The following is a 27,610-nucleotide window of genomic DNA, read 5'->3' as shown; positions in this document are numbered from 1 at the left end:
AGTCAAGAATTTTTATTTATTTATTTATTTATTTTTTTGCATTTATCCCCATTTCAGAATTACTTCCCCGTTGTTAACATTCTAATACCTAGAGTCAGTGAAGTCGAAGGAGAGGCTCTTGGTGAAACAAAAAGAAAGACCCCATGGCTCACCCCTGTGCCCTTCCAGTGGGATAGACTGTCTACATGACCATCAACAACTGCAATTTAAAAGAGCATGATTTTTGTAATAGGGTGCCCATCTAATATGCAATAGAGTGTAATCGTTAATATATTCTAGATAGTCATCACTCTACCTCCTGTCCTACAGGCTTGTTTGCCCACATTTGATTAAAAACAAAAATGGGAATGTAAAGTAATGTAGGGTAGAGTTATTTGAGAGTTTATTCCAACTCCTGGAAGCGGTAAGGAAGAGGTTAAACTGGACCAGGAGGATTTTTGAAGTCTTTGGCTGGGAGGTTCCATTTGGAGAAAGGTTCAGGGGAGCCAGGGGTAGCCAGAGAAACAAGGCAAGTTCCCTTTCGTTTGGCTTTCCGATCCTGAGCAGTTTCTCACCTGAGGGCGCAGTCGGGCACCCCGGCTGGCGGAGGGAAATATTAACGAGCAGAACTTGCCAGACCAGCGTCTGGAGAGTGTAGAGTGAGGCGCGGAAAGGACTGCGCGGCCCCTTTAAGTATTCGCGGGCCGGGGAGGAGAGGGAGGAAACTGGGAGCCGCGGGGACGGTGGGGAAACCCACAAGCAACTGAGCCGGGGAAGAGGCGGCGTGAGAGCAGAAACTTCAGACGCTGCTGGTCCCGGCGGAGCTCGGGTGAGTCGCGGCGGCCGTCGCTCCCACCCGCAGCAGCATCCTCCTCGCCCCTCTCCGCCACCCCGGGGAGATCTAGGAGCTGCCTCTCTGCAGCTACCACGAGCCAGGGCTGCGGGCAGCTATCCTCAGGAAGTTTGGGCTGCAGCGTCCCAACCGCGGAGAGTTCGGGTGCCCTGAGCGCGCGCCCCAGCGGACGAGGGACCCGGGGCGATGGTGAGCGCTGCGCGGGGCTGGGGGCACCGGGGAGGCGTGCGTCTGTCCGCGGACCTGCTGCTGTCCCCAGTGCCCTCCGCATCCCCCAAGTGATGGGAACAAGGGCCCGCTCGGGCAGCCACTGTCGCCGCACCGCCCCCTCGTTCGGCCCCAGCGCGCGGAGTCACCCAGGCGCACCCCCAGCGCCCTTTGCCCGTCCTCCAGAGCTGCTGCCGCTGCCTTGGCTGCCTTCCTCGCCGCCGCTGGTGGCCAGCTGTTGACTGGGCTCGACCGTGGACGGAGAAGCACTTTTTCCGGCCGCCCCTAACCCGTCCTCTCACCCCGAGTTTGCCGCTGCCGCGCCTGCCCTCACTGCGGCGCTCGGGCGCACAGTGTGGGGGCGCACGCCGGGCGGCTCGGCGAGACCCGGAGGCAGGAAACCGCACAACTGCTCTTCTGCCTCGGCTCTTTGTTGTTCGCTTTGGATGGTGCTTGGAAGTGGCCGAGCCTCCTCGGAAACCCTGGAGCCAGAGGCGGCAAACCTTGGGATTCTTAGTCTGCAAAGGGCTCTGAGGTATTGACAAGCGTCCGGAAAGGTCGACAAGTGATTGCCCTGAAAACTCTCGGCGGATTGACCCACGTTGCTTATATTAAGCCTTTGTGTGTAGTGTGTGTGGTGTGTGGCTTCATAAATTTGGGGACCCCGTTTCTACTCCCTCCTCTTGGCATGAGACTGTATGCAGGATCCACCCGAGGACAATGATCGCGGAGCCCGCTCACTTTTACCTCTTTGGATTAATATGTCTCTGTTCAGGTAACCTCGCGTCTTCTTTCTTCACCCTTCATCTCCCTTGCACGCCCCCTCCCCACTTTTCAGAATCAAGCCCCCCCCCCCCCCCCCCCCCCCCCCCCCCCCCCCCCGTCGGTCCCGCCCCGCCCCCCCCCCCCCCCCCACTGCATTTCTGCGACCTCTCTCTTCTGAGGCTGGAGGGGTTCGATCCCTGTAGGAGTTTTAAGCGAAAAGGTTCTTAGTCTGCACTTTGGGTCGGCCCTTTTCCCCCATCCCCCAAGACCCCCAAGCCTCATCGCAGACCTCGGCCTTTTGCCAAGTTCAGGGCACGCCCAGATCACTCTGGGCAAACGCACGGTCTGAGCTCACGGGTGGGAGGAGGGAGCGGTTGGCGGTGAGCTTGGGGCCTCAGGATGAGCCAAAATGAGTTTCATCCTTCGGCCGCTTCTTTCGGAGAGGGAGATGTGCGCCCGGGGAACTTGGGGCCCAAGAGACCCGCAAGGATTCCTGAACCTGGTCGTTCAATTCGCCCCTCCTCTTCCGAGTACAAGGGGTTATTAGTAGTTGTTTTATGTAACCAAAGTCTGTAATTAAATTCGATTCTGAAGAAACTTAAGGAAATAACTCCTTACGGTGGGATATCAACTAGCCACTCTGCCCGGCTGGATTTAGAAGGAAAACAGGCAGTTGCAATTATCTGAAGGGGAACAGTTAGTTGCCTGGGAATTTTCCTTGGCAAGGGAAAACAAGGCTGAATTTACGATTTGGGCGATTAACTAAATGGTACCGAAACTCTCTATATGAAGTGTTGGAAGGATGCTGCAATGAGGTCCTTCTGACGAGGATACACTTAAAATCGTTTTCTTCACACTCCCTAAGAAACTTTTACTAAGGGTGAGCCACGACTCAACTTTTCTTTCTTTCCTTTTGGTAGATTCTGGTTTCAATCAAGGCTCCAATTTCAGGCCTTAACACACACACACACACACACACACACACACACACACGCAGAGTACACCTCAGGGGATTTTTTTATAGTCGAATACTGACCTTCAAGTTGCATCAGGGCCTGTAACTTAGAGTCACTCAATTTTCATGATTATGAAACAGTTTTGAAAGGTTGGTTTTAGCTTTTTGCGGTCCATGGGTATGGTTTATATTTTGGCCAAGGATTTTACTTAAGTTAATGAACTATGAAAAAGAAAAAAAAATGCACATCAGCTAAACGATAGCAGATCCGTAAAAGAATTAGCCTACTGAATATGCTTCCTGACTAAAAGGAACATTTGCAGCTAAACTAAGAACTTCATTACATTGTTATTCCTTTGAAGGAAACAGAAAACTGAAATGTTCATATATTTCGCAGGGAATGGATGAATAGATTAAACCAACTCTTTGGGACTGCCTCTCCTTATTTCCTTATTGCCCTTTCTGTAATGTAGATTTTTTTCCCCCCTAGTTTGCAGATCTGAAGGACTGAATAGTTTCCCCACCCCCACGCCCAGCCCTGGATGCAAACCAAAACATTAAGATCTGATCTCTCTATTTGTCTCTCTTTGCTGTGTCTCCCCCTAGTTTAATTTACAGCTTCAGATACCTTTGAGATTTTTGTTGATTCACCTTCTCAGTTAAAGTTTATTCACATGTGTAAAGTGAAGTGTCAGTGTGATAAATGACTGGAGGGGCAGATTACTGAAGATAGGGGGATTAATGATCATTAGTCACTGTTTGAGCTGAGTTTGTATATGTTGGGACATTTTATCACGTCTGTAGATTAAAGATAGGGTCACACTAATAGGGTATCACTGAAGGCTGGTCGCGTCAGTGTGCAAATTCTGTCTTTACTTGGAGAAATATCCGGGGTGGGGGGTGTGTGCCATCCTTTCAGATTTAATAATTTGATTAATTAGTGTCTGAGATTTGTAGTTTAAATAGACAGGAGGCATTTCTAATCTTAAAGCTTAACTGATTTCTGGCTTTGCTTTTGCTAATTTAATTTTCCATTTAAGTCACGAATGATTATGAAACAGTTTTGAAAGCTTTGTGAGTTTTCCCCACAAGGGTGTCTGTCTGCTTTGTTCACCAGGTTGCAGGTCAGAGGCGTCTTTGTGAGGTGCTTTCTCATATTTAACCTGCAGCTCTTTATCATTCCTCTGATGACTTTCACTCCTGCTATGAATCTGAACTTGGGAGGCCAAATTGCTGGGGTGCTGGGGTGATATCCTGACAGTGTGCTGTTCTAAAGCCACACTATTGATTTGAATAAAACTTCACAGAACTCAGATAAGTAACGAGAGTTGGGCGTGCTCAAGACACCTGGACAGGGAATGAATGAAGTTCTTGAAAGATTGTGTTTCATATCTTGCCTCAAGCTCAAGATCACAGTCTATCACTTGTTAATGGAGTGTATTTAAGAGAAATGTGGTGAGCTTAAATAAATCAAAGTGTACTGAGGGGTGAGGTACCTTCAACAAGATTTAACCTGTAAAAGTATCTATTGGTTGTCAGTTCTTTTTTCTTTCTTTTCTTCTTCTTCTTTTTTTTTTTTAAATCTGGATGCCAACCTAACAAAGTCTTATAGTTTTCTTCAAAAAGACTAAAAACTCCATTTTGATGTGTTGATGTCATACTTACTTCAAATATTCTTTTTGAGTTTGTGTTTGCTTTTTGTAGCCTTTTATTTATTAATCGAATGCTACAACTGTTCTTATTCTAGGAAACAGATTTTGGAAAAATGGATATTCAGAAATTCATTTTTTAAGGTGAATTTCTCTAGTGAGTTTATGTATCTGAGTGTTCTTTTCTGTGGATAGCTAGACTTTTGGTAAGCGGAGCAGTTGGGGTAGCACTGAAGAAAAAGAATCTGTGTGATCTCTCAGGGACTGATCCTAAACATTCTTCCCTGATAGACTTCCTCTCCTCAACTCCATTTTCTAAAACCTGATCTTAAGAAGAAAAAGTTCAAATTTAGGGTAAGATCCAAATTTCATATGAAGTAAAAATTTGCAGTGCTGTCTTCCTTCCTTCTTTTTTTGGGAGCGGGAGAGAATCTTTCCCTCTTGGGAAGAGGGACGTTTTTTAGATAAGTTTCACTATGCAAGCCACTTATCTGGGTCTCTGGTCTTCCCCCACCCAAAACCTCCACACAAGATCCTTTGGTAATTCCAACAATTTCTTTTTTTTTTTTTTAAAGATTTTATTTATTTATTTGAGAGAGAATGAGAGACAGAGAGCACGAGAGAGAAGAGGGCAGAGGGAGAAGCTGACCCCCTGCTGAGCAGGGAGCCCGACGTGGGACTCAATCCTGGGACTCCAGGATCATGACCTGAGCCGAAGGCAGTCGCTCAACCAACTGAGCCACCCAGGCGCCCCCCAACAATTTCTTATTAGTTTCTTTATAAACTTTTTGGCATTTAAATATACTTACCTGAATACTGTGACATCTTTAAGTGTCCTTATTTCTTGATAATGGGCCCTCTAACACATAAGATATTTATGGTTAAAATCTGGAACAGAAAGATGACCTGAAGTTTTCCCTTAGTCTTCACTATGACAGATGAAGTATTCCTTTGTGAGTTAACGTGGTATAGAATGCTAAATTTCAAACCTACAATGACAGTTGTTTGTTTATTTTACATTGAGTGGATACCTAAAATTGAAAATGCTGGTAATAGGAATAAGTTGGGGGAGGAAACGTGGAATGGCAGCTTGCCAGTGAAGATCAAAAATAGTTGAGTCGGGGCGCCTGGGTGTCTCAGTCGTTAAGCGTCTGCCTTCGGCTCAGGTCATAATCCCAGGGTCCTGGGATCGAGCCCCACATCGAGCCCCACATCGGGCTCCCTGCTCGGCGGGAAGCCTGCTTCTCCCTCTCCCGCTCCCCCTGCTTGTGTTCCCTCTCTCGCTGTGTCTCTCTCTGTCAAATAAATAAATAAAATCTTAAAAAAAAAAAAAATAGTTGAGTCTTCATGTGTCATCCGTGTTAATAAAAGATGCTAAGGTAATGCTATGTTAATTTCTGGCCCTTTTAAAAATGTTTACTTCTTAAAAGTATAACTGCCTTGCAGGCTTGATTTCTTATAGGAAACTAAAGGAAATCAATGTTGTTCTTCAACTTAAAATTAGACCTAGGGATGCCTGGGTGGCTCAGTCATTAAGCGTCTGTCTTTGGCTCAGGTCATGATCCTGGGGTCCTGGGATTGAGCCCTGCATTGGGCTGGCTCCCTGCTCAGTGGGGAGTCTGCTTCTCCCTCTCCCTGTCTGCCTCTCTCTCTCTCTCTTTGTGTCAAATAAATAAATAAAATCTTAAAAATAAGTAAATAAAGTAAAATTAGACCTAAGGTAACCTGTGGAATAAATTAAGAAGTTTAGTAATAAGAAAGGACAAAAAATTGAAACAAGCAGAAGTCTAGAGAAGTAGAGTAGAAGTAGATCCAGAATTAAGCTACTTTTAAAATATGGGAAGAGGGGAAATGGGAGCAGATGGAGCAGCCATATCTAACCACACCCTCTGACCACACACCATATGAAAAGCACTGCCAAGTCTACAATGACTAGTTCTATTGCTATGAAGACATGTTATCATTTATTGAATATTCACCCTTATCTTATTAATGCTTATAAGAACCTGATGACATAGGAACTATTATTAATAAAAATAAAATATTACTTTATCCTTATTTTATAGTTGTGGAAACTACATCATGGAGAGGTTAGGAGATGTGGAAGAGCAAGGATTTGAACCAAGTTGATTCCAAAACTCGTAACCACCATGTACTCTCTCAGTTAAAGAGAGAAATGAAAAATGTAAAAAAGAAAGATGATGGTTCAGTAGTTTTTTTTTAATGTTAAAACTCACCCAAAAAAATCCACCTCAATATGACGGTGGTTCGAACACTTGAAAATCTGGAAGGGAGGCATTTCTTTTCCTGCCATTAAGTAAATGGTCTTTAAATTTTTAGATCACCAGGCAAGACAATCAATTCTTTACGTTGAACCGATTCACACGTAGCCTTTATCATTCTGCATTTTGGGGGCATGTTTAAAAGAAGTGACTGAACAGAAGTCAGAAGAGTGACTGCTCGTGATGCAGAAGCACATAGATTCCAAGTAGTATTTTGGAAAATGAATGCCATTCTCATTCATGCACACTAGAAGAAAGATTTTGTTCAGAGTCCCAAGGCAAATAATTGGCACTTGTCAAGGAAGAGCCTGTGGAGAGACAATCATTTCCCCTGGGGTTGCTCTTCCCTTCTATATTGGGCATGGGCTGGCGGTCATTTAGTAGTAGATGAGCCTTCTGCTTGACTGCTGTTCACAGATGACTCACTTCATGGTTACTGATCATGGAGCTCAATGGATCATGATCATTGAGCATTAATACCTGGTTGATCAGCTGGTTGGAAACTGCTTATGCATAGCCAATAAAGTGGCCATCCTGTAGAGATCAAAGACCACCTCCTTTCTTTACAATTCTGGATTAGCATGGTTTCCTTTTCCCTTTCTCCCTCCACCTTCAGCCCTTTCCTTCAATCTTGCTGTTGAAGAAGAGGAAGAAAAAAGATTATCTGTAGTGTACAGGGAGATAGCTTTGATCTTCACTTCCTTGCCTCTCTCTCTCTCTGCCTTTTTTTTTTTTTTAAACCATCCAAACAGCTATTTCTAACACTGGAAGGTGTCATGTTGCTTGCTTCATGGGAGATCTCAGTCCATTTCCCTTCAGCCAAAACAGGCTGCTACAGATTCCCTTACTTCTGAGATTTTACTTGGCTTATGACAATGTTGTTCCACCCATACAACAATATTTTGAACAGCTTGACTGTGCATATCTTTCTGATTTCATTCACTGGGAGAAGTACCTCTGCAGTGTTCACAGCTGCCCATGGCTTAGAGCTGAAAAAGAATATGTTTATTTTATTTGATTAATTTATCTTATTATTTAGGGGAGAATGCATAGAAGGTAAACAATTGTAGAAAGTGTTCTTCAGCCGCTGGTTTGGTGCGGAATACTCTATAAGCTTAATGCCTGTCACCTAGTTTGACACTTAAATGAAGCGTTAAAAGCACCATCAATGGATACAAGCAAATGTCAACAGAGTAGTGTGGTTCTGTTAAGTGGGAATATGTTCTTTTTATGTCAAGTGGTTGATTTGTATGCAGCATATAAGAATGAATACACTTCGATTTCTAATAATACCATGTATTTGGGGAATCTATTTTTTAGTTTGTTTTTTGTTTGTTTGTTTGTTTTTTGTTTTTACTAGAAAGCTTTTTTTTAAAGCACTTCTGGCAGTAGCAGCTGCTGGTTACACTTCCTCAAAATGCTCTTGATTGGATTTCAGAAAGTATCAAGTTCAAAGTATGGGCCACCTATGCCTGTGTTCAACTTATCTGTACATGGCCTGAGAACTAAAGACGACTTAGCGACAGTCAGCCATGGCAGGAGCTTGGAGTCCTTGGAACTTACCCCTAGAATTATCAGCAAGAGGCTCTACTTGAGACCGTTAGAGACCCAGTTTGTGTCCCTAACACTGTAGATTCTTCTTTCTTTGTCTATGCTTCTTTTAATGCAAGGAAAAGTATTTTAAGAGAAATAAAATTGTCACATGTGACCATTTAGTACTTTAAAAATCATCTTAGGTAAATGTTATCTCTTGATTTAACTTAAAATTTCATTAGGCATAACAGTACAGTGTTTATATGACCATAAAGTTCTTGGTAGCAGGTTATGTATGGTCGTACTTTATGCACGATTATGGAAAAATACATCAACTTGGTAAACTCATTCCTGGATGTTAGCAGAAGAGGAAACAGAGGTCCTGTTTTAGTTTCTCCCCTCTGACGTGACTGAGGCCCTTTTGTGTTATTAGCAATCCCAGGTAGAGTTCGAAAGGAAAATGGGGCTAAAGGATAAGAGAATCAGGCCCCACATGTCTGTTTCAAGATCATTTGGCATCATATGGTGCTAATGAGATATACTCAGTCTCATAATTTGATCTCCAAATTTAAATAACCTGTATACTAATTATATTTTTTGTTTTAGCTCGTGATGTCTTTTCCACTTTTCCAATGATGTACTAGCCCTTAGTTTGGCTGAAAGTGTCTGCCTGCGATCCCTTTCCTATATAAACGAATTAGAAAATGTATACTTTTTTAGTTTTAGAGATCTAAAGTGGATTTTGTTTACTCAGGCATGCTTTAAAAGGCAGTCTTTATTACTCTGAAACTTCACTAAAATGGTACTTACTCCTGTAACAAAGCGAGTTAAGGCACATTTGTATGTGTTAACTACACACCTCTGGGTAGCTTAAGCGACTTTAGTTGGGGGAAGTCATTTTAGTGTCTGCACCCCATTCAGTTAGCAAGTTTTCCGAACAAAGTAAACTGGCTTGTACGGGATGTGGACGAGAAACTCATTGGTATTTCTCCCTCATATTTGAAGAGAAGTGAAAATGTCCTTAGCAATCTTGTACCAAGTTTGGAACTAGAAGTTGTTTAAATTAATGAACTTAGTAATATATTGCCCAAACCTAAATATGTAGAAAGAAAATAGGAGAGAGTCAGAGCCTTCACCTGGGTACTAGGCAGAGAGGGGGGGTCATCCGCTGACAACATCATTGCTACTCATCTCAGTGAATTAGGGTGGGATAGAAGCATCGTGAGGGCAGTTTTTAGTTAGGCTTAGTGTGGCCTGAGGGAAAATGAAATACAGTGCATCCTTTGGGCTTTTCTCCTATTGGGTCATTCAATCTGAGGAGCTCATCATTTCCTAGGATTTTATATTCGAAATTATCCTTTCACCATTTTCCATTTGACATGTTGACATATTTAACATGTTTTAAATATACATGCTTATTAAGTATATATATATTTATACCTGTCTATATCTATCTATCTATCTATATACACATCCTGATGAGGAAAAAAATGAAGCGATTACTTAATTAAATGATGAATTGATGCAGTATAGGCCAAGTTCCATACACTGAACCTGAAGGACTAGGGATCAATAATAATAATAATAATAATAATAATAATAATAATAATAATCGTAAATCCTTATATTTATAAAGTGTTTACTATCTGCCCCCCAGCAAGGTGAATGAATGCATTGCCATCATCCCTGTTTATCAATATGGAAAATGAGATTTGGAAAAGTTGGTTTCTTGACTATGGTCAATCAGCTAGTTCAGTAGAGTGAGGATTTGGAACCAGCATGTCTGATCCCAGAATTTTTGTTCTTCACCATTGTACAGACACACTGCACTATTCCCTTTAAAGGAAAATGATTGCAGATGAACTGGTATAAAATGTATATATAATAAGACTATCAAGTTTTTGTATGTGTGATGCTTTTTGTGATGCAAGATTATGGTAGATTGTGTGGCCAAGCTATTTTAGTTCTTTTTTAGATTTTAGATTTTTCTGGTCTATCTGATTGCCTGTTCCTCTCTTCTGCTTGTCACATGATAACCCATAACAAAGAATGCATCCTGGTATAATACAGCACAGAACATAGAAACTTATAGCTCCGGCCCCATAACTTGGCTTGGTGGAATTCAGTGCTTTTCCATTGTGAAGTAAATTTGAGGTAATAAGGGATGCCTGGGTGGCTCAGTCAGTTAAGCGTCTGCCTTTGGCTCAGCTCATGATCTCAGGGTCCTGAGATTGAGCCCTGCATTGGTCTCCTTGCTCAGTGAGGAGCCTGCTTCTCCCTCTGCCTGCAGCTCCCCCTGCTTGTGCTCTTTCTCTCTGACAAAATAAATAAATAAAATCTTTAAAAAATTTTGAGGTAGTAAAAACCGAGTAAGTTTTGTGATAGCTCAATTGTCTAAGTGAATAGAAATTTCCTTATCTATAGAAAAAAAAACTATCATTGAGATTTAACTTTTCTAAGGAACTGGTGTTGAATTTTTGTTTTTTGAGTTTGAAAATAGATGGTTTATTTAATAAGTTCTTACAGATAAGTTAATACAGATAATACGGGGTAATAAAAATGCATTAAGCAGAAGCTTAGTTAGAACCTGTGATTACTATTCTTTTAAAGGTATATCCTTCTTAGATGACAAGTTTTATAGAAAACAAAGAATGTGGCATTGGTTAAGATGATATTTGTGAATGAAACCTATCAAAACCAGTACTGTAATCAGTAGCTTTTCAGAAGCAATGTAGTTGATTTTTAAAATGTTGTTATTTTACTTTTCCTTACTCTTTTAAATACATATGTCTGATTAAGGTTGTTCTATAATTTCTAAGGTATGGTTTTCTCAGTTGAACTCACTGGTCTTCCAGAGTTACTTCCAAATGTGTAGATGACAGGTACATTTATACTCTTCGTTATTTCCATAGGTTGTTACTTTACATAAGGCTTAAGGGAAGATTGAAGCTTTTCCTGGTTCCTTACTCTGCACCACTAATCAAAATGGTATCATATTCAAACCCTTCCTTTATATGGGAGTTGGGGTCTTAGCCCTAAGGTTTTACTCTTTGTCTTAAAATATAGTTTATAATAAATTTATTTCTATATACTCATTGCTTTGCAGTTTGCCATTCATTTGTGTTTGATAATGCTATTTGTTTGTTATTAGTGGGGCTTAATAACATCCTTTAATCCTCAATAAACTACTCACTATCAATCTTGATGACAATCAAAAATTATTATTAATCAGCTGTCAACTTTTGTTGCTATTAGATGCTTTAAAGAATGTGTCAGACGTACTCGATAATGTATAAGAGCCTTTAATAAAAGATCTGGGTTGTGAACGTATAAATAGGGAAAAGAATGTTACATCATGTCAGTGAATTGTTAGCAGTCTATGAATGAAAGATGTTTGATATGGTGAGAGAAGGAAGAAATGCCTTCTGGGAACTGATAGGTCAAGGGGATTTACTAGGTTAGGGAAAACTTCTTGTAATAAGTGGATTCCCAGAGAATGTTGAGAGAAAGAATGGAATATCTTGTTAGGTAAAGAGAAGTGTTTGAGAGGTGCATCCAGGAGTGTGATCTGAAAAACTGACATAATCTATTTGAAGAGGTAAATTTCACAACAGTGCATTAGTATAGATTTTCACTTATGATAATGTCATATTTTACTATGTAGTAATTCCATACATTTGTTTTATTTATTTAATCAACCTTACTAGACAACAAAGTATTAAAAAAAAGCTTATTCCTTACACTTATGAAATTGATGATGAATGGTTGATTACCATATAGGTAATTTAATAGAGGTTTGTGTGACTGCTCGGGGAGCCTATGTTTGGATCATAAAAAGCTTCTACCAAGTGAAGAAGAAGTATAAGATAAATGTAAATTTGATGATTGAATTCTTAGAAATTAAGACATTTATTTTTTGGCATTTTCCTATGGATAGCCATGTACAGATGAACAGATTTAGATATAATACTGTGTGTATTATTGTTATTAACCTGTCAGAGAATCATTAGAACATTAACTACCTCCCAATGCATATGTCTTGTCTGCAGTACCCAGAATGCATGGTCTTTATCCTACTCTCTTTACTTTCTGTGACAGGACCTATCACCCCATAGTCTAGAAGATTCCATTTATAATTCTTATGAACATTTTTCTCATATTAAGCTGAAGCCCAACTTCATTCCCTGTTTTACTGGCCCTGGTTTTTATCCTCCAAAGCTATCCATGGTAAATCTAGTTTAGGTTCTACATGAAACTGTTTCAGTATTTGAAGACTGTTATGTTCTTTTTAAACCTGCTCTTCAGGTACAGTTTCTTCCAATTTTCCTCACTTTCTGAAGAGTCATTTCCCTTGGTTGTATTGTTTTTGTTGTTATTGTTTTTATTAACTATTTTGTTCGTGCCCTAAAGTATAACATGAAATTTGAAGAACATACCTTTTTTTGTAGTTAAAAATGTGGATAGTTCTTAACTTTTTCCCACTCTTCTAATAAATCTTTCATTTTATCTAAAAGTTCTCTCGGCATTTCTGGGATGTGATGCTTTACTGTATCAGGAGATTTAAAACGTATTAAGAAGCTAGATACTTAATCTCCCCACCTTGATTTCCCACTGAACCAACTTAGAATTGCTCTTCCTGGTCTGAAGTTACAATTCTTGGCGGGGAAGAAAAACAAGATAGAATTTGTGAGATTCTGTTTTTTCTTCTCTGCTAATATTTGTGATGGTTGCAAACGGAAATGCCTCCTCAGGGCTTGTAAGGAAGGGCCTGAGTTAGGTCTCAGGGATGGTTGGCTGGATGCTGCCATGGAGAGATAGGGGCCCAGTATAGACAGACGTCCAGAGTTTTCAAGAGAAGGCGTAAAAACATATTTTTAAGTAAAATCTCCTAACTGATAAATGGGAGCAATTGAGACTAAATTAATAATAATAACAATAACAATAATATGTCTCTACCCCACATGTGACTCCACAGGTCAATAGTTTGTGATTGCAGTATTACATAGGACTGTCCTATCTGTTGCTGCTTATTCCTACTCTAAACACATAAGGATACCCTCACTTTCTGTTATCTTTGGTGTTTTAGAAGCTTTCACTTTTCTGATGTTTGGCCTTCCTTCCTGTATTGTTATAGTTAAATGGTTACATAATTGCTTATTTATTTAACCAAAAGCTTCTGCCTTTATTAAGAGCTATTTACATTTTACAAATCGTATTTGTTGAACCAGGCAAAGTGATCAGTTTGACTGTTTATGTTTATTCTTTTGTCCTAAAGCTAACAAACAAAGAAAACAAACTGGCAAACCCTTTGATGAGCTGAGAGTCCCTGATGAACTGAATAAATAAATATATCCTTGAATAAGAAGAGGAATTATCAACACAGACAGTCTAAAGGTTTACTGATTACTATTAAGAGGCACACCACTGTGCTGCATTTGAATTACAGGTTGAGAAGATACAGTAAGGGAATTTGAAGAAATTAAATAAAGAAAATTTAGGCTGTGGTTGAATTGCAGAGGAGCTTTTAACCTCTGCAAGAATTTATTGCAAGATTCTTTCAAAAATCTAGTTTCCCTTATTTCTTTTATTGTTTATAGATCATTAGCTATTTGACAGAAATATCGTCAAGAGAGAAGCTTAATCTCAAGGGTCAGTTATCATTGCCAATTGAATATTAGCCAGAAGTGAGATTGAAACATCTCTGAGATAATTTGTCAATGAAAAATGTTATTTAATTTACAAAACATTGACTTATGCACAGTTTTCTAGAGCATATCTAGCATTTCTGTGAGGAAACCTTGTGCATAATTCATAAATGTTTCTAAAATAACATTTGGAGGATTTCTTTAGGCCATGGTAGAATTTCCTCACGTGTTCCAGATATACTGCAAACCTAAATAGTATGAAGAAACTTTTGTTAACTCTTTAAAAAAACCTGATAATTTCTTACCAAATCTAAGTAAAATATTCCCTTATGTAGAAATTGTCTATTTTTCATTATGTTTTACTCTAAGGTGCGTGGGATTTCTTTCTGTTCAAACGACTCATCCAGTTGGAAGAATATGGCAGAGTCCCATTGGGGATCATTAGGAGTATTGCTCATGTTAGACATCTATCGGGGCAGCCCTCCTCATGCTAAATTCTGGAGTCACAGCTCACAAATAATATGAGATGCTCACAGGCACAAGGCAGGGAATAACGTCTGAGTGGGAGAAGGTCAAGGCACGGGCAGGGGAAGAGGTCAGAAGCAGTAATGTGCCCTGGGCAAGGAGTGCTGATTCAGTTGAAGCTGGAAACCATCACCAGCAGTTCATTGTCCATAGGAGGCAGGTTTAAAGATGAGCATTATTTGATCCTCTGACAAAATGGCTTGTCAATAGATTCTTCATCACCTAAAAGGGTAGCCCTGAGTTCCATGCCTATATGGAGGTTATTTCTATAGTTGATAACTGCAGCATTTAGAAGAATGTAATGAGAATATATTAATTAATTTGCCTAAGTCTGGTTGATCTTTATTGCCCTCGACCATAACTCTATTCCATTTCCCTATTTCCTTCTGAATAAAGACTCTCTCTCCCTTCTTTGTGAACCACAGAACCGTTATGTTTGATTTATTTTCTCACGAGGAAGTACTCTGTACTTAAGGTGTATTGGTATTATTGGTATTATTGATGTGATCATATGGTACATCTGCCTAATTAGAGTTCCCTGCCTGTGAGCCAGCTTCAGCCGGTGAATAGCCTCTTACCACTCTGGCTTTTCTAGATGCTCTCCCTCTATCAGGGAATGCTCTGTCTAGAGCCATTCCTTTCTGTCCTTCTTCCTCCCCTGCTTCCATTCCAATTCCTGTTTTTCCTGATGAATCAATACAGGTATCTCCTCCGCCAGGAAGCCTTAGCTACCCCTCCCATCCACCCAACGTAGATTTGATGTTTTCCATATCTATATCTCCAGCACCCTATAAAAGAGTATGCGACCTTGTTGGCAATCATGCTGTATTGCATTTATTTGTCTAGGTCTCCTTTCCAACTAGGAGGGTATATGTCCAATTAACTATCACAACTAGCACATTCAGTAAATTACTAAGTGATTCAGTACATAAATTACTTTGCTTTGACAGGAGTTATAAAAGGGATTAATACTCCTTATTCTTGGGTAAAGTTTTAATCTTCTAGAAACAGAGAAATGAACATTTGGAAAGAAGAAACACCAGAATTACCAAGTACCACAAATCTTCATCCCAGTGTTTATTTAAAAAAAAAAAAAAAAGCAAAAGTTTTCTGGAACATCTTGTGGTAGAAATGTTATAAAGCACCAAATTTGAAAGTGATGTATAAATGGGGGGCTCTCAATAGTTATATATTTATTGGATTCTACAAAATGGGTTGGGTAGGACTTTGGATGTCTACCTTTGTTTGAAGTTTATAGATTTTCCTATGATTTTTCTGTGGACTGACTGTAGTATGGCGAGGGAAAAAACATGCCTTGGATTCAGACATGGTTGTTGCTGGCTTTGAATTTGCCACTACTGAGCTTTTTACCATGCTAGATTTGAGTTGGTTTCTTCATCTCTAAAGTACGGGAATTGAAACAGTTGATATTTAGGCCACTTCCAGAATTTCAGTTCTGTAGTTTTTAGCCCAGGAATAATACAATGAACTGGATTATTTATCAGTGAGTTTTTTCTGGTCATTGCACCTCTCAGTAACATGTAATGATTGCAAGGGTATGAGCTTCAGACCAGCCATGTCTCTTCAGTGGGTTATACATCTCACTTTTCAGTTTCCTTATCAGTAAAATGGAAAAAAATTTGATAGCTACTCCATAAGGGATGCTGTGAAGGTTAATTAAATTAATGTATGTGAAGTGTTCAAAACGGTGTTTGGCATGTTCTAACATCTATTTAAGTATGAATTATTGTGTTGCTTTTAGTATTATTTTGCTGATTGGTAGTCTTTATCAAGATTTGTTTTTTCTTTTAAAGGAACTACTTTATGATAGTTCCTTGGGATAGACCCTGAGTTACAAACCAGAAACATAAATGTTATCCCCTATAGAGAATTCAAACCTTAAGACCTCTTGCCAGAGATTCAAAAAGCAACAAACAAACAAAAGCAGAAAAAGTGTGAAGGTTCTTAAGAGAAAATTCAGGGTTAATTTGACAGGATGGAGACAGATTTCTGGGCAGACTGCCATGCCAATGTGATAGCCATTTCTGTCTGAATAAAGCCAAAGATATTATTGTTTATGTTGTACAAAAATGCCAACAATTATAGGTTATGGCTGGTTGTTTCACCCAACCCCCCCCCCAAACTTAAAAAAATGTTAATGCCTCTAAGAGGATTAAGAGATTTGCAATTTACTGTGAATTATTTTAATCAGATTATAGGTCCTCTTTTCCTTGGAGTTCAGCTTTTAGCACTAGGGGAATGGAAGTTTTCATTTGGCAGGTGGGTTGGGTCGGATGGTGACACATTGGGAAGTGCCAAGGGTGGAGAAGGATGAGGCCACTGGGATCCTGGAGTAATATAGGGGCCAGCCAGGGAGAGTGGAACTGGAAGAGAAGGTAAAGAAGTACCAGTAACAAACCTCTCACATGTTAAACATGTTCTCTGAGTCTAGAAACATTGTATCTAGCTCCCTTCTTTATACTTAAGTTCTTTCAAGAAACCAAACCACTGAAGTACAGAGAAGCTGATTTTTAGATGAGTCATGGACAAAGGTTTGGGAAAATGTGTCTTTTGTGGAATAATATGGTGAGTAAGATTTCAACCTCCAGAGGAATTTCATTTATTTAATCAGTAATTACTCATCACATTCTGTGTGTCTGGCCGGTGGTGCTCTAATCTTGGTACTATCACTGGCTGTTTGAAAATGTACCTGGGATTTATTGTCATCAGGAATAGCAAGACATGCAGACATGGTAATGACTGTCATGAAGTTTTTACTCACAGTTTCAAAGAAACAGGAGACACAGGATGCCATGTAGGGCCACACAGGGAAACAGCAGGTTTGGATGGGGGGCAGAAGGAGGGAGAGGATAGCTGGGGCAAAAGCCTTTTGTTGTGGTTTTCATGGGAAATGAGGAGTGAGGCAGGGTATGAGAGGCAAACACATTGAAGGTTGGATAGTTTCAATCATTTCAGCAGGCTGTGAGCCGCAGGGTGGTCCCTAGTTGTTCAGTGCCTGGACTTGGGGTGATAAAAGCCAGAGAGAAGAGGTGGCTCCGTGTGTGGGCTCTGGATAGATGGGTTTGTATTTGAAAGGTGTGTTCTTCAGTGAGTGTTTGCCGTCCCTAGGAATTGACTAGCCCTAGGAGAGGCCCTGACCCGCAGTGAGCAAGACTCCAGATGCCAGAGCATCAACAACACAAAATAAGAATGTGTAGGTAATACATTAGTGAAGTATGTGAAGTTGGTTATATCACTTCAGTTTTTTAAGCCTTAGTTTCCTCATCTGTGAATTGAGGATAGTAATGATATCTACCTTGAAGCATTCTGAGATCAAAATGGAAAAAAGTTACTATTTTTCTCAGAAGAAATATTTAATAAGTGGTGAAAGTTTAAAGTCCAAATAGGTGATATGGAAATTAACTCAGAGTTCAAAACAATACTGATTCTGAGATCTAGTGTGTGTATGTGTGTGTGTGTGTGTGTGTTTTAATAAGATGAGATGAAATTGTGTGCCTATTGATGGAGACAAGTTATAAATGACAGTACTTCTTAGATTATTCACTAAAGACATCATTTTAATCTCAAAAGAGATCAAATTTGCATATAGAACTTTTACTTTCAAGTCTTAATACATGAAAATCTTATGAATGTTACTTCATTTTATCTCTTCTTGGGGGAATGTATTTTCTGGGAAAGCAGCAGAATATTGGAGTAGTGGTACTTAATGCTGATTAAGTACTAATTAATGATACTAATATCAGAAGAACTTTGGAGAGGGTAGGGAAAGTTATCGACTCAAGATTGCATGGCCAAAGGAACAGTCTATTTTGTAATATTGCTGTCAGTTTGAGTGTGGCACGTCTGCCTTTACACTGTTCTCTGTATTTAATCCCAGGCTAGGAGTTCCAGTATGCCTGTCACAGCTTGCTTGCTTGCGATGTGCTCCTGGTCACTTTTTAATTTTTTTTTTCCTTACTCTCAGACTCTCTTAAAGGCACTACATACTCTTACTCAAAGCACTGTGTCAGCCTCACTATTAGTTAGTGCCCATCATTATTTAAATTCTGCTTTTTACCATAGTCTCACATCTCTGTGAGGGATGATCCATGCCTGTTTTAAAGAATTAGCTATCCTCAGTAGTTGCCACGCACACAGCACATCGTGGGTATTCGGTAAATATTTGTTGAATGAACAGTCTAAACTGATCATTTTAGCATTTTAAAAATATAAAGTGTATCTAGTGAAAAAAATAATACATCCTCCCACAAAGGAAAGATAAATGAGACTATGTTATCTAATATTTTAACTATTTTTAACTAATATTTTTTCCATAAATGTAATAGTAAAGAACTTAAGAGTGTTTAGGTTTGCCTTGAATATTGTTAAGGAGAGAGATTTAAATGTTTAACTGTTTCTTTTAGGAACAGTTAAACATAGTTACAGTGGGTAAGCTCTATAATTGAGATTGTAGGGAAACATCTAGAGAATTCAAGAACCTCAGGTTATTAAAAAAAGAAACTTAGAAAAACTTCCTGGTACCTTACTGAAACTCACTCATAAGAAGATGGGCATAAAACACACCATGTAATGTTCTCCTATTCTTTAAGATATTTACCATTCAAAATAACTTCTTACTGGGTACTTGCCATAGGTGAGAGGCTTGCAGGCACTGGTGATATGAAGATTAACTTAGTTATGGTCCCTACATGCAAAATTCACATTCCCTGACAATTGAGGAAGGTACATGAACAATTAGAAAAAAAAAAAAAAAAATATATATATATATATATATATATATATATATATGCAAGAAGGAAAAATGTTCTTCCTACCAGGGTCAGGGAATATTTGAAGAATAATTAAGTAAATATTGAAGATATCCTTTCCTCTGCTTGTTTGCCCATCAGATGAAACAGAAGAAACACATATGTATGGCAAAGAGAAGAGAAATTGTGTGGGATACTGAGGAACGGGAAATTGTTTGGAATTGCTTACTGATTGGGTAATCCTGAGGATAAACCTGTGGTCAGAATATAAAGGTTCTTTTCCTCCATGCTCACTGTAATGAAGTTCATTATGTGGCAAAGGAAAACCAGGAAAGTTTTTCAGGTAGGGAAAAACGTGGGTGGGTTAGAAAGATCTCTCAACCAGTGGCATGGATGATGGATTGAACAGGCAGTATACCACAGGCAATGAGAAGACTTGGAAGACTATCAATAAAGGGGAGAGATGATGAATAAATACAATGTTGATGGAAATAAAACAAAAGGAAAGATAAAGAGCTTTTGGGTGGTAGAATGAATAGATAGACTCGATAGAATATATGCAAGATGGAGGGACTCCATATGGTACAGATGACTCCACGAGCAACAGGAACTTCAATAATAATGGCTGAACAATATGTGCAGAAGAAATGCTATGACTTCTCCTTTCATAGGTTGAGTTTATGATGCCAGTGGGTTGTCCACATGAGCATTCTGCAGTGCCCGAAATGCTGAAAAATTCCATCTGGATTATAAGAGAATTATTTAGAGATAAAACTTTGGTAAACATTTTAGTGGAAGTGATAAGAAGTTTCTCCAGTGAGAGGCTTGGGGTTGGTAAAGAGGGAGACAGAGGGCAGGACCTAAAATAAGTTCACCTTGCCTGCTTTTGTTACTATTATTATTACTATTTTGATTACAATAATATGGGCCTGTACCTAAGATTAGAGGCATGTATTATTAAGGAAGGGAGAATTAAAGGAAATGGTTGTTTCTGAGTCAGTTTTAGCTGCATCCACCTCAATTTTGAACATGTTTATGCTTTGAAAGTACATTGCAATTTCAATATGTGCTATTGATTTAGAAAAAAACACGGGGTCTGGAGTAGATTCAAGTTATGATTCAATTCTACAAATATCTGCTGAGTAATCACTATGTAACATTATTTGGGATAAACACTGGAAATGTAAAACAATGATTCGAACAAAGCCCTAGTCCAGAGGACCCAATGTTGCGTGAACGCCGATTTGATCTTAGATAAGTTTTGATCGTCGGAATTATAAGCTTTTCTACTTTTGAATTTAAAGTGTTAATTTGTGATCATTATATATAGGTTCAAAGAGACTTTCTGTAAATAAGTGTGGCAAAAACAGGTTATGAAGAAAGATGTTTAAGGACATGACTGAAGAAATTTTAGGCACATGGAATCTCCAAGTAGGAAGGAAACAGAGAGATCTAGCCCAATGTACTAAGACAGAAATTCATTTATGTTCACATACATAGTCCTTCATGTGTCCCTCCTCTTATTTCCAAAGAGAAACCAGCCACTTACACCAGCACTGCTAAATGACTTGCTCTTTCCCACTTCTCTGGTCTCATCTTTCAAAATGCTCTTTCTTCCTCCTACTCGTCTACCTAATTAGTACTCAACACATCTGAGGCAGATTAGACATCCTGTCTAGGAGGGCATTTTGGACTCCTGTCCCCTCCATCCTGTCACCCAATTCTACAAGTCCAGGTGAATTGGCCCTTCCATGCACTGTTATAATAGTGTGTATGTCTTTACTGTAAGACTATAAATTATGTTGTGCCGTACTGTCTGTTTCCATAGTCAGATTTTGAATAATTTGAGGGCAAGGAGACTTTCTTCTTGATGTACATATGCCTAGAACCCAATACAGTGTCTTATACGTCAACTTTGTTTGCTTCATTTATTTAATAAACATTTAGAGACTTGGCCAACGTGAAGCATAAAATAATAAATCAGTGCTATTAGATTCATTTGTTCACTTATTCAAGGCTTAGAATGGACCAGGTGTTGTACTAGGTACATACCAAAATCAAAACAACACAACAGGATTTTTGTTTTGTTTTGTTTTGTTTTGGGGGGGGTCCCTTACAGAATTACATGCTCTCAGAGAAACAATCAAACTTTCTTCTTTTTTTTTTAAATCAAACTTTTTAAATTAATTAATTCACAGTGATGTTGAGGAACACATTTAAAATTATTCCCTACCTCCCCTAAGACAAAAATGTGGGATGGCTATTTCTTTATTTTGGCCAAGTTTGAATGAGGGAAAGAGAAGACTCTGTATCAATCGGTTTTTCTTAAGCTTGGCACCAAGAACATTTTGGGCCAGACGATTCTTTCTTTTGGTGGCTGTCTTGTGCCTTGTAGGATGTTTAGCAGCCTCTTTGGCCTGTATTGCTGGCTGTCAGTAGCATCCCCCTAGTTCTGACAAAAATGTCTCCAGATATTGCCATGCCTCTTAGAGGACATTGCCTCAAATTGAGAACCACTGCTTTATATCTACATGAAATTTTCCTCAAAAAGAGTCCATCTGGCCAAACTGCATTGAGGTAGATTAGTATCTTTTTGCATGTTAACCTATTTCTATACAAATAATACATATAGAAACATACATATGTCTGAGTATACCCACACATAGTATTTTTTTCTCTATTACAAAAAACTATTGTAGATATTTAGTGAAAAAACAACCTGTCATCCTGCCAATATGCATTTATGAAGTAATGAAGCTTGAAAGTTTTGCGAATGTTTGTGTGGAGGTGTGTGTGTTAGTTACTGGCTCAGTTGAGCATATTCTGTGTTGATTTTTACTGAAAGTAGGTTTTATTAATACATCAAGAAAGTCATTGCTTACAGTCTAAATTTGCTACTGGGAACTGGTCAAGTCCTCTTCCATGGGGATGATGTGCTATAAGAAAAACCAAACAGGCTGATGTGGTAGTGATTTGTGGGGAGGACTTACATTAGCTAGAATAGTCAGGGAAGGATTTGAGGGGGAGACATTTGAGTTCAGATCCAAGGGATAAGAATGAATGCAAAAAACAATGGGGTAAGTGAATGCTAAGGTTGAGATAGGAAAAACTTGGTGAATTAGAGGAACAGAAGGGTCCATTTGTCAAAGTACAGTGATAAATGGAGATTGTTGTCAAGTGTCATCACCCAACAGCCTCCTATGCCAATTTGCAGAGGTATTTGGGTTTTTTTTCATATTGTTTTAAAAATTTCATGCAACATTTAAAAATTGAGGTTTCTTTAAAAACCCAGATGTCTAGCTTTTCCTGAGAAACTAGATGATCTGCTAACTTTAGATTCTCCCTCACATGTGGAAGCTGTCCCTTGGAGCTGATGGAAACGACCCCTGTAGGCAGTCTCCCGGGTTTGCTGGGATCCTTCACTCATACTGTGTATGCTCAGATCTTACTGCCCAGTCCTCCTTGTCCTATTAATGAATTACTTGTCACTTTTCATTCTCTCATTTAGGGACTTGAAGGGCCTACGAAGGACTTTTTTATTTCAAGTGAATTAAGATGGTAGCAAGCACAAGAATACCGTGCTCTGCTGTAAAAAGTGAAAGGATTATTCAGCATGCTCTGGAAGGATAGGTTACAGAGACAAGAGTGGAAACGGGGAGAACATTTAAGAGGGTGCTGAGGTGGGGGTGGATGGTGGCTCCCTCTGAGGTGGTACCAGGGCGACGAAGGGAAGTGGTGTCGGCCTCTGCTGTAGTTTCAGTTGTGTCGTTCAAGCTGACCTGACTGACCAGCCCCTGGAGTGCAGACCCTGCATGTGACAAGACAGGAACAGTGCCCCCTGGATTTGTGCCACATAGCTGACTTGAAGGAAGGATTTGGAATAGAAATCCAAAAGTAGAAATGGAAGATCTCACTTATGGGTTTGCTTTGTGTAGGGAGCAGTGGTAGTCAGGGAAAGAAAATAATATCATCACCTGGGTGGCTCAGTCGTTGAGCGTCTGCCTTCGGCTCAGGTCATGATCCCAGGATCCTGGGATCGAGCCCTGCATCGGGCTCCCTGCTCGGCAGGAAGCCTGCTTCTCCCTCTCACACTCCGCCTGCTTGTGTTCCCGCTCTCGCTCTCCCTCTGTCAAATAAATAAATAAAATCTTTAAAAAAAAAAAGAAAATAATATCATCAGTCACCCAACTCTGATTTGGATTGTCTCCTTTTAGTTACAAATGAAATAATTTATGTCAGTATTAAAGGTATAAGGCGCCCTATATAAGACAACAGAATAGACACTTCTGGGTTTCAGCGCACAGCAGCCATTATTTTCCATCTGGTTCTCTAAACAAGTGCCATATGAAAAGTGTCCTGGTAGCTTGAATGTATGGATTCATGTCTGTGAGGTATTTATAAACACACAATGTGAATTCTTGCCCCTTCTAGCATTTTAATGGTTTCACATTAAATGGTAGGTCATTATACTTTTCACTGAGACAGTGAAGGGTGATTAACTCCGTCTGGGTTCAACCAGTGTAATTGTAGAGGCTACAAATATTGTTCCAAGTCAGGTTAAGGTTTAAGGGTGAAAGTATAGTGAAGCTTGACTGGATGACTTTTACAGCATCGAGTTAATGTACACAAACAAAGAAACTCTTGTTTTCTTTCCATTATGAGTGTAGAGAACAAATGACTTGCTTGTTATAGAGAGGAAAATGTGAAAATTACGTTGGTCTCCAATAAAATTCGTGCTGTGTGAACCCATTTACTCGGTATTTTGAATTTCAAGTTCTTTTTAAAGCTCTGTTTAACATTGCTGAGATGCAAAAACTTTAGACCCTGAATGCATGGCCTTTGTTGGGATAAGACTATCCTAACAAATGGCATCAACAGATTTACTATCTTTTACATAAAGAAGGCAATTTACCACCATAAAATACACTAGCACACTCTTAGAAGGGAAAATTGCCTTTTTCTCTCCACTGACTGTTTTTAATAGATCCAGCTACCCCCAAATGCTTCCATTTCTCTCCATTTCTCCCAGTAAGTACTTTAGGTAATTTGATATAGCCTTTTCCTTTTCACTAGTTGGATTCAAATCTTGGAGACTGGATTTCAGTTAAAGAAGGGAGGTTGAGGGCAGAAGGTTGCTTATTATGACCCAGGAATGGGATTAGAAGGCTAAAGCTTCCTTTCAAAGCTGTGTTTAGTATTTACATCCATCTTAAAGACAGATTTAGAAATGAAGTCTGACACTTACGTGGACCAATTTTGCTTAAAAGACTAGATATTTTAAGGTGCTCCATGGAACTTAAGGTAAGTGCTGGAAACTATAATGCCCTGGACATTAAAAAAAAAATCCTAATATGTAATAAATTAGTCACTCTCTTCTCCTTTAATATTTAACATTTTTTACTTATAGCTTTTGCTTTGGTTTGAATTTCTGGCAAAATATGACAGGGTTTTGTGGGAAAAAACATTTTGGCTTAACAGATTTTAGATGTAAACTTTAAAGAATTTAGAGAACATTTTGTTTTTACAGAAGTAGAATAGATTTGACTGGAGTTTCTGAAAGAAAAAAAAAACTCAGAGGAATTAATAACAACAGGCAAAGTAAATAAATTTCATTTGGGCTAACTGATCCTTTAAAAAACATAGCAGCCTTGATCTTACATCATTCAAGTTGTAAAGGTTGCCATGAGATGCTTGGGTCTAGTCCCTGAGGTCACAGCGAAAGTGCAAGGGTCAAGGCTTACACTTAGCCTTGTGTCAACAGCGTCATGCCCTAATAAGTCTAAGAACTGACTTGACTGGGTTCAACTCCATATATAAGTATATTATGCTCTTTCCTGAACTTAAATAAGGAAGTGAGTAAATACAGGCCTTTAGGCCTTTGTGTTGCTATCTAGACTTGACTCAAAATTCAAAAAATTAACAACTATGAGGGAGAAAAAGAAATTCTCCTTAAAATACACTTTACTCAGGATGAGAGTATGCTTGTGAAATCATTTTTTGTTAGAAACATTTTTAAAATATGTGCATGTATGTTTGTGAATGCACCTGTGAGCATCTTATTAAAATCAGTCTTTTTACACGCGCACGCGCATCATGGAACATGCTTGATTCAAGAGCATGAACTAACTGCACTTTATTTGGTTTGAATTCAGGCCTCCTGTGTCAGAGATAATTTACTGATGACGCGATGATTTTAAATTTAGTTGGGTTCTATAATGATGGAGATTAGTAGAGGAGAACTGAGAAAGTCCTAGCAGAGTATCATGAAATACCTGGATGAAATATTGTCCATCTTTTCTGCTACACCATATACACGCGCGCGCGCGCGCACACACACACACACATATACACACATTCTTGTCTTCAACCCAGATCTTGGCATGTTCTTTGGTCCTCAAGTCCTCACTGCTGCTTCAGGTTCTGGCAAATAGAAGAACCTCATTTATTTCCTAGCTTTCCTTGCAAGGGGCTTTCTGTTCTCTGGGAAACACTGGAATTATACAGGAATACTTCAACATCTGGGGATGTCTTCTTATCTGAGATTACTCCATGATCACATTGTATTTCTAGACCTTGATTGGGACCACCCAAGTCTCTCGTACCTGCCTTCATCTTGACTTTAATACTGTAGGTAGAGTTGACAGAGGGCACACAATTCCAAGAGTATCTGTATTCTAAATTAAGTAGTGACGCTGGAGTTACGCAGTTTTTGTTGGCAAATCTCAACAAACCTTGATTCACACTGTCTTGAGCAGTAAGTAAATACATTATGTCATATGGATAGAAATCCAGCGGACAATCTACTCACAGATGTCATCAAGCACTGTATTCTTCCTGCCTCTTAATTCTGACATCCCCTTGGTGTCCTTCAGCTAAGAACTGCTTCCTTCTAATGAGGCAAAATGGCTGCTGGTGGTAATTATGGATCCTTGTTTCGATTTTAACAATAGCGAGAGGAACTTCCCCAACCTAACCACATAAGTTCTTCCCTTCAGTCTGATTGAGACATCTTCAGATAATCATTACCGTTGGAACCAGTGACTGTACCAGGGAAATGATGTGTGGAGGTTGGCTTAAGCACCTGTAGCAAGGATTTGGGATCACTTTCATCTGAGACCTGCTGGTGAGAGGTGGATGCCTGAATAACATAATGGCCATTAGGAAGGAGTATTCCCGCCACATTCTTTGTCAAATAGATTTACTCTTGTATCCATCAGTGGAAACTACACTACCGGAGCAATCCACCATTCCAATCGGGGCTGTTTTCTCTGTAAGCCTACTGAACAGTCTTCATTTTTAATTTGGGCTATAATTTTAAATTTAATCATAATTTTAATCTCCACAAACATGCTCTTGTTTTCTATTATTCCTTTTTCATAGCATTGTTTTCTTGTTTTGTAGATGTAATCACTTCCTGAATATTCCTGAGTTTATTCAGAAATAAGAGTTTGACAATTACTTGGGAGTACCTCTGAGTTCTGTGTGAGATAAGTAAAAGGGAGACTTTGCTTTGGCAGGGGGGTGTGTTGGGGGGACAGCTAGGAAGCCAGGTGTAGACACTATAGGAGCACTCAAATTAAAGAAAAGGATTATGCCAGGTTTCACTTGATAGGTTTGTTCAGTTTCACTGGGAAGGGGTCAGCTGTTTTTCCTGGAGGTAAATGCCAGCTTCCTGGTTTTGCCTGCATTTGGGAAGGAGGGGGTTTCAAGTGAAGGAATTGCCCTTATACAGACCTTTAATTAATCCCCGTTTCTTAGGTGTCCTTTTCATGGCCATCTCCCACAGTCCTGCTGACTGGGTCTTGTTTTTCAAGGGCTACCTCTGCAGACTTGTACATTTTCTGGAGTCACATCACAGCAGATTTTAAGTTGCAACTCTATTTGATTCCTGAACACATTCTCATTCTTTCTCTTGCCTCCAGAAATGTGTTCATTGGTGATGCCAGTCCCTCTACACCATCTCAGAACTTTTGTGTCAGTGGCTGCAGAAAGAGTGGATGCCATTGTATGTGCTCGATCTGCCATTTCAATCAGTTGCTAATGCTATGCATAATATAATGCATATTTAGATTGTTAATGTAAATTATTGCTTGTAATAATAACACAGTTGGTTGGAATATAGTGCTAATATTTCCACAGTGATTTATTAGAATCTAAATGGAACTAGCACAAACGGATTCCTATTGCAAAAGCAATTCAGAGGGTATTTATTTTGACGATATGATATGTGCAACAGTTTATATTTGCCATTATTTGATTGCTTGCTTAATCAAAGAGATTAATTTATAAACAGTTAAATTCAGGATCAATCTTACTATTCCTATTCTTACTATTCTTTCGTTCATTCAACAGTAATCTGTGGAACTTGGAAGTGCTAGTTACTGTGAATGTTACCTGATATATAATATTTTTAGTTTTACATAAATAATTTGTGTTTTAATACTTAAT

The 27,610-nt window shown here is 39.3% G+C and overlaps 1 protein-coding gene across 1 annotated transcript in view; it reads left to right on the top strand.

Annotated features, from left to right (window-relative positions):
- The first annotated feature begins 581 nt into the window (after window positions 1-581).
- Window positions 582-27,610, top strand: part of ROBO1 (roundabout guidance receptor 1) — a 405,403-nt gene continuing 378,374 nt past the window's right edge. Inside the window, exon 1 of the mRNA XM_035015148.1 lies at window positions 582-1,814. Coding sequence (XP_034871039.1) covers window positions 1,760-1,814 — 55 coding nt within the window. The 5' untranslated portion in view covers window positions 582-1,759. The remainder of the gene's footprint in view (window positions 1,815-27,610) is intronic.

Source organism: Mirounga leonina, unplaced genomic scaffold, assembly GCF_011800145.1.
Source record: "Mirounga leonina isolate KUSES-001 unplaced genomic scaffold, KU_Mleo_1.0 Mir_169, whole genome shotgun sequence".
NCBI lineage: Eukaryota > Metazoa > Chordata > Mammalia > Carnivora > Phocidae > Mirounga > Mirounga leonina.
Note: the sequence above shows the minus strand (reverse complement) of the source record. Positions and strands in the feature narration are given on the sequence as shown.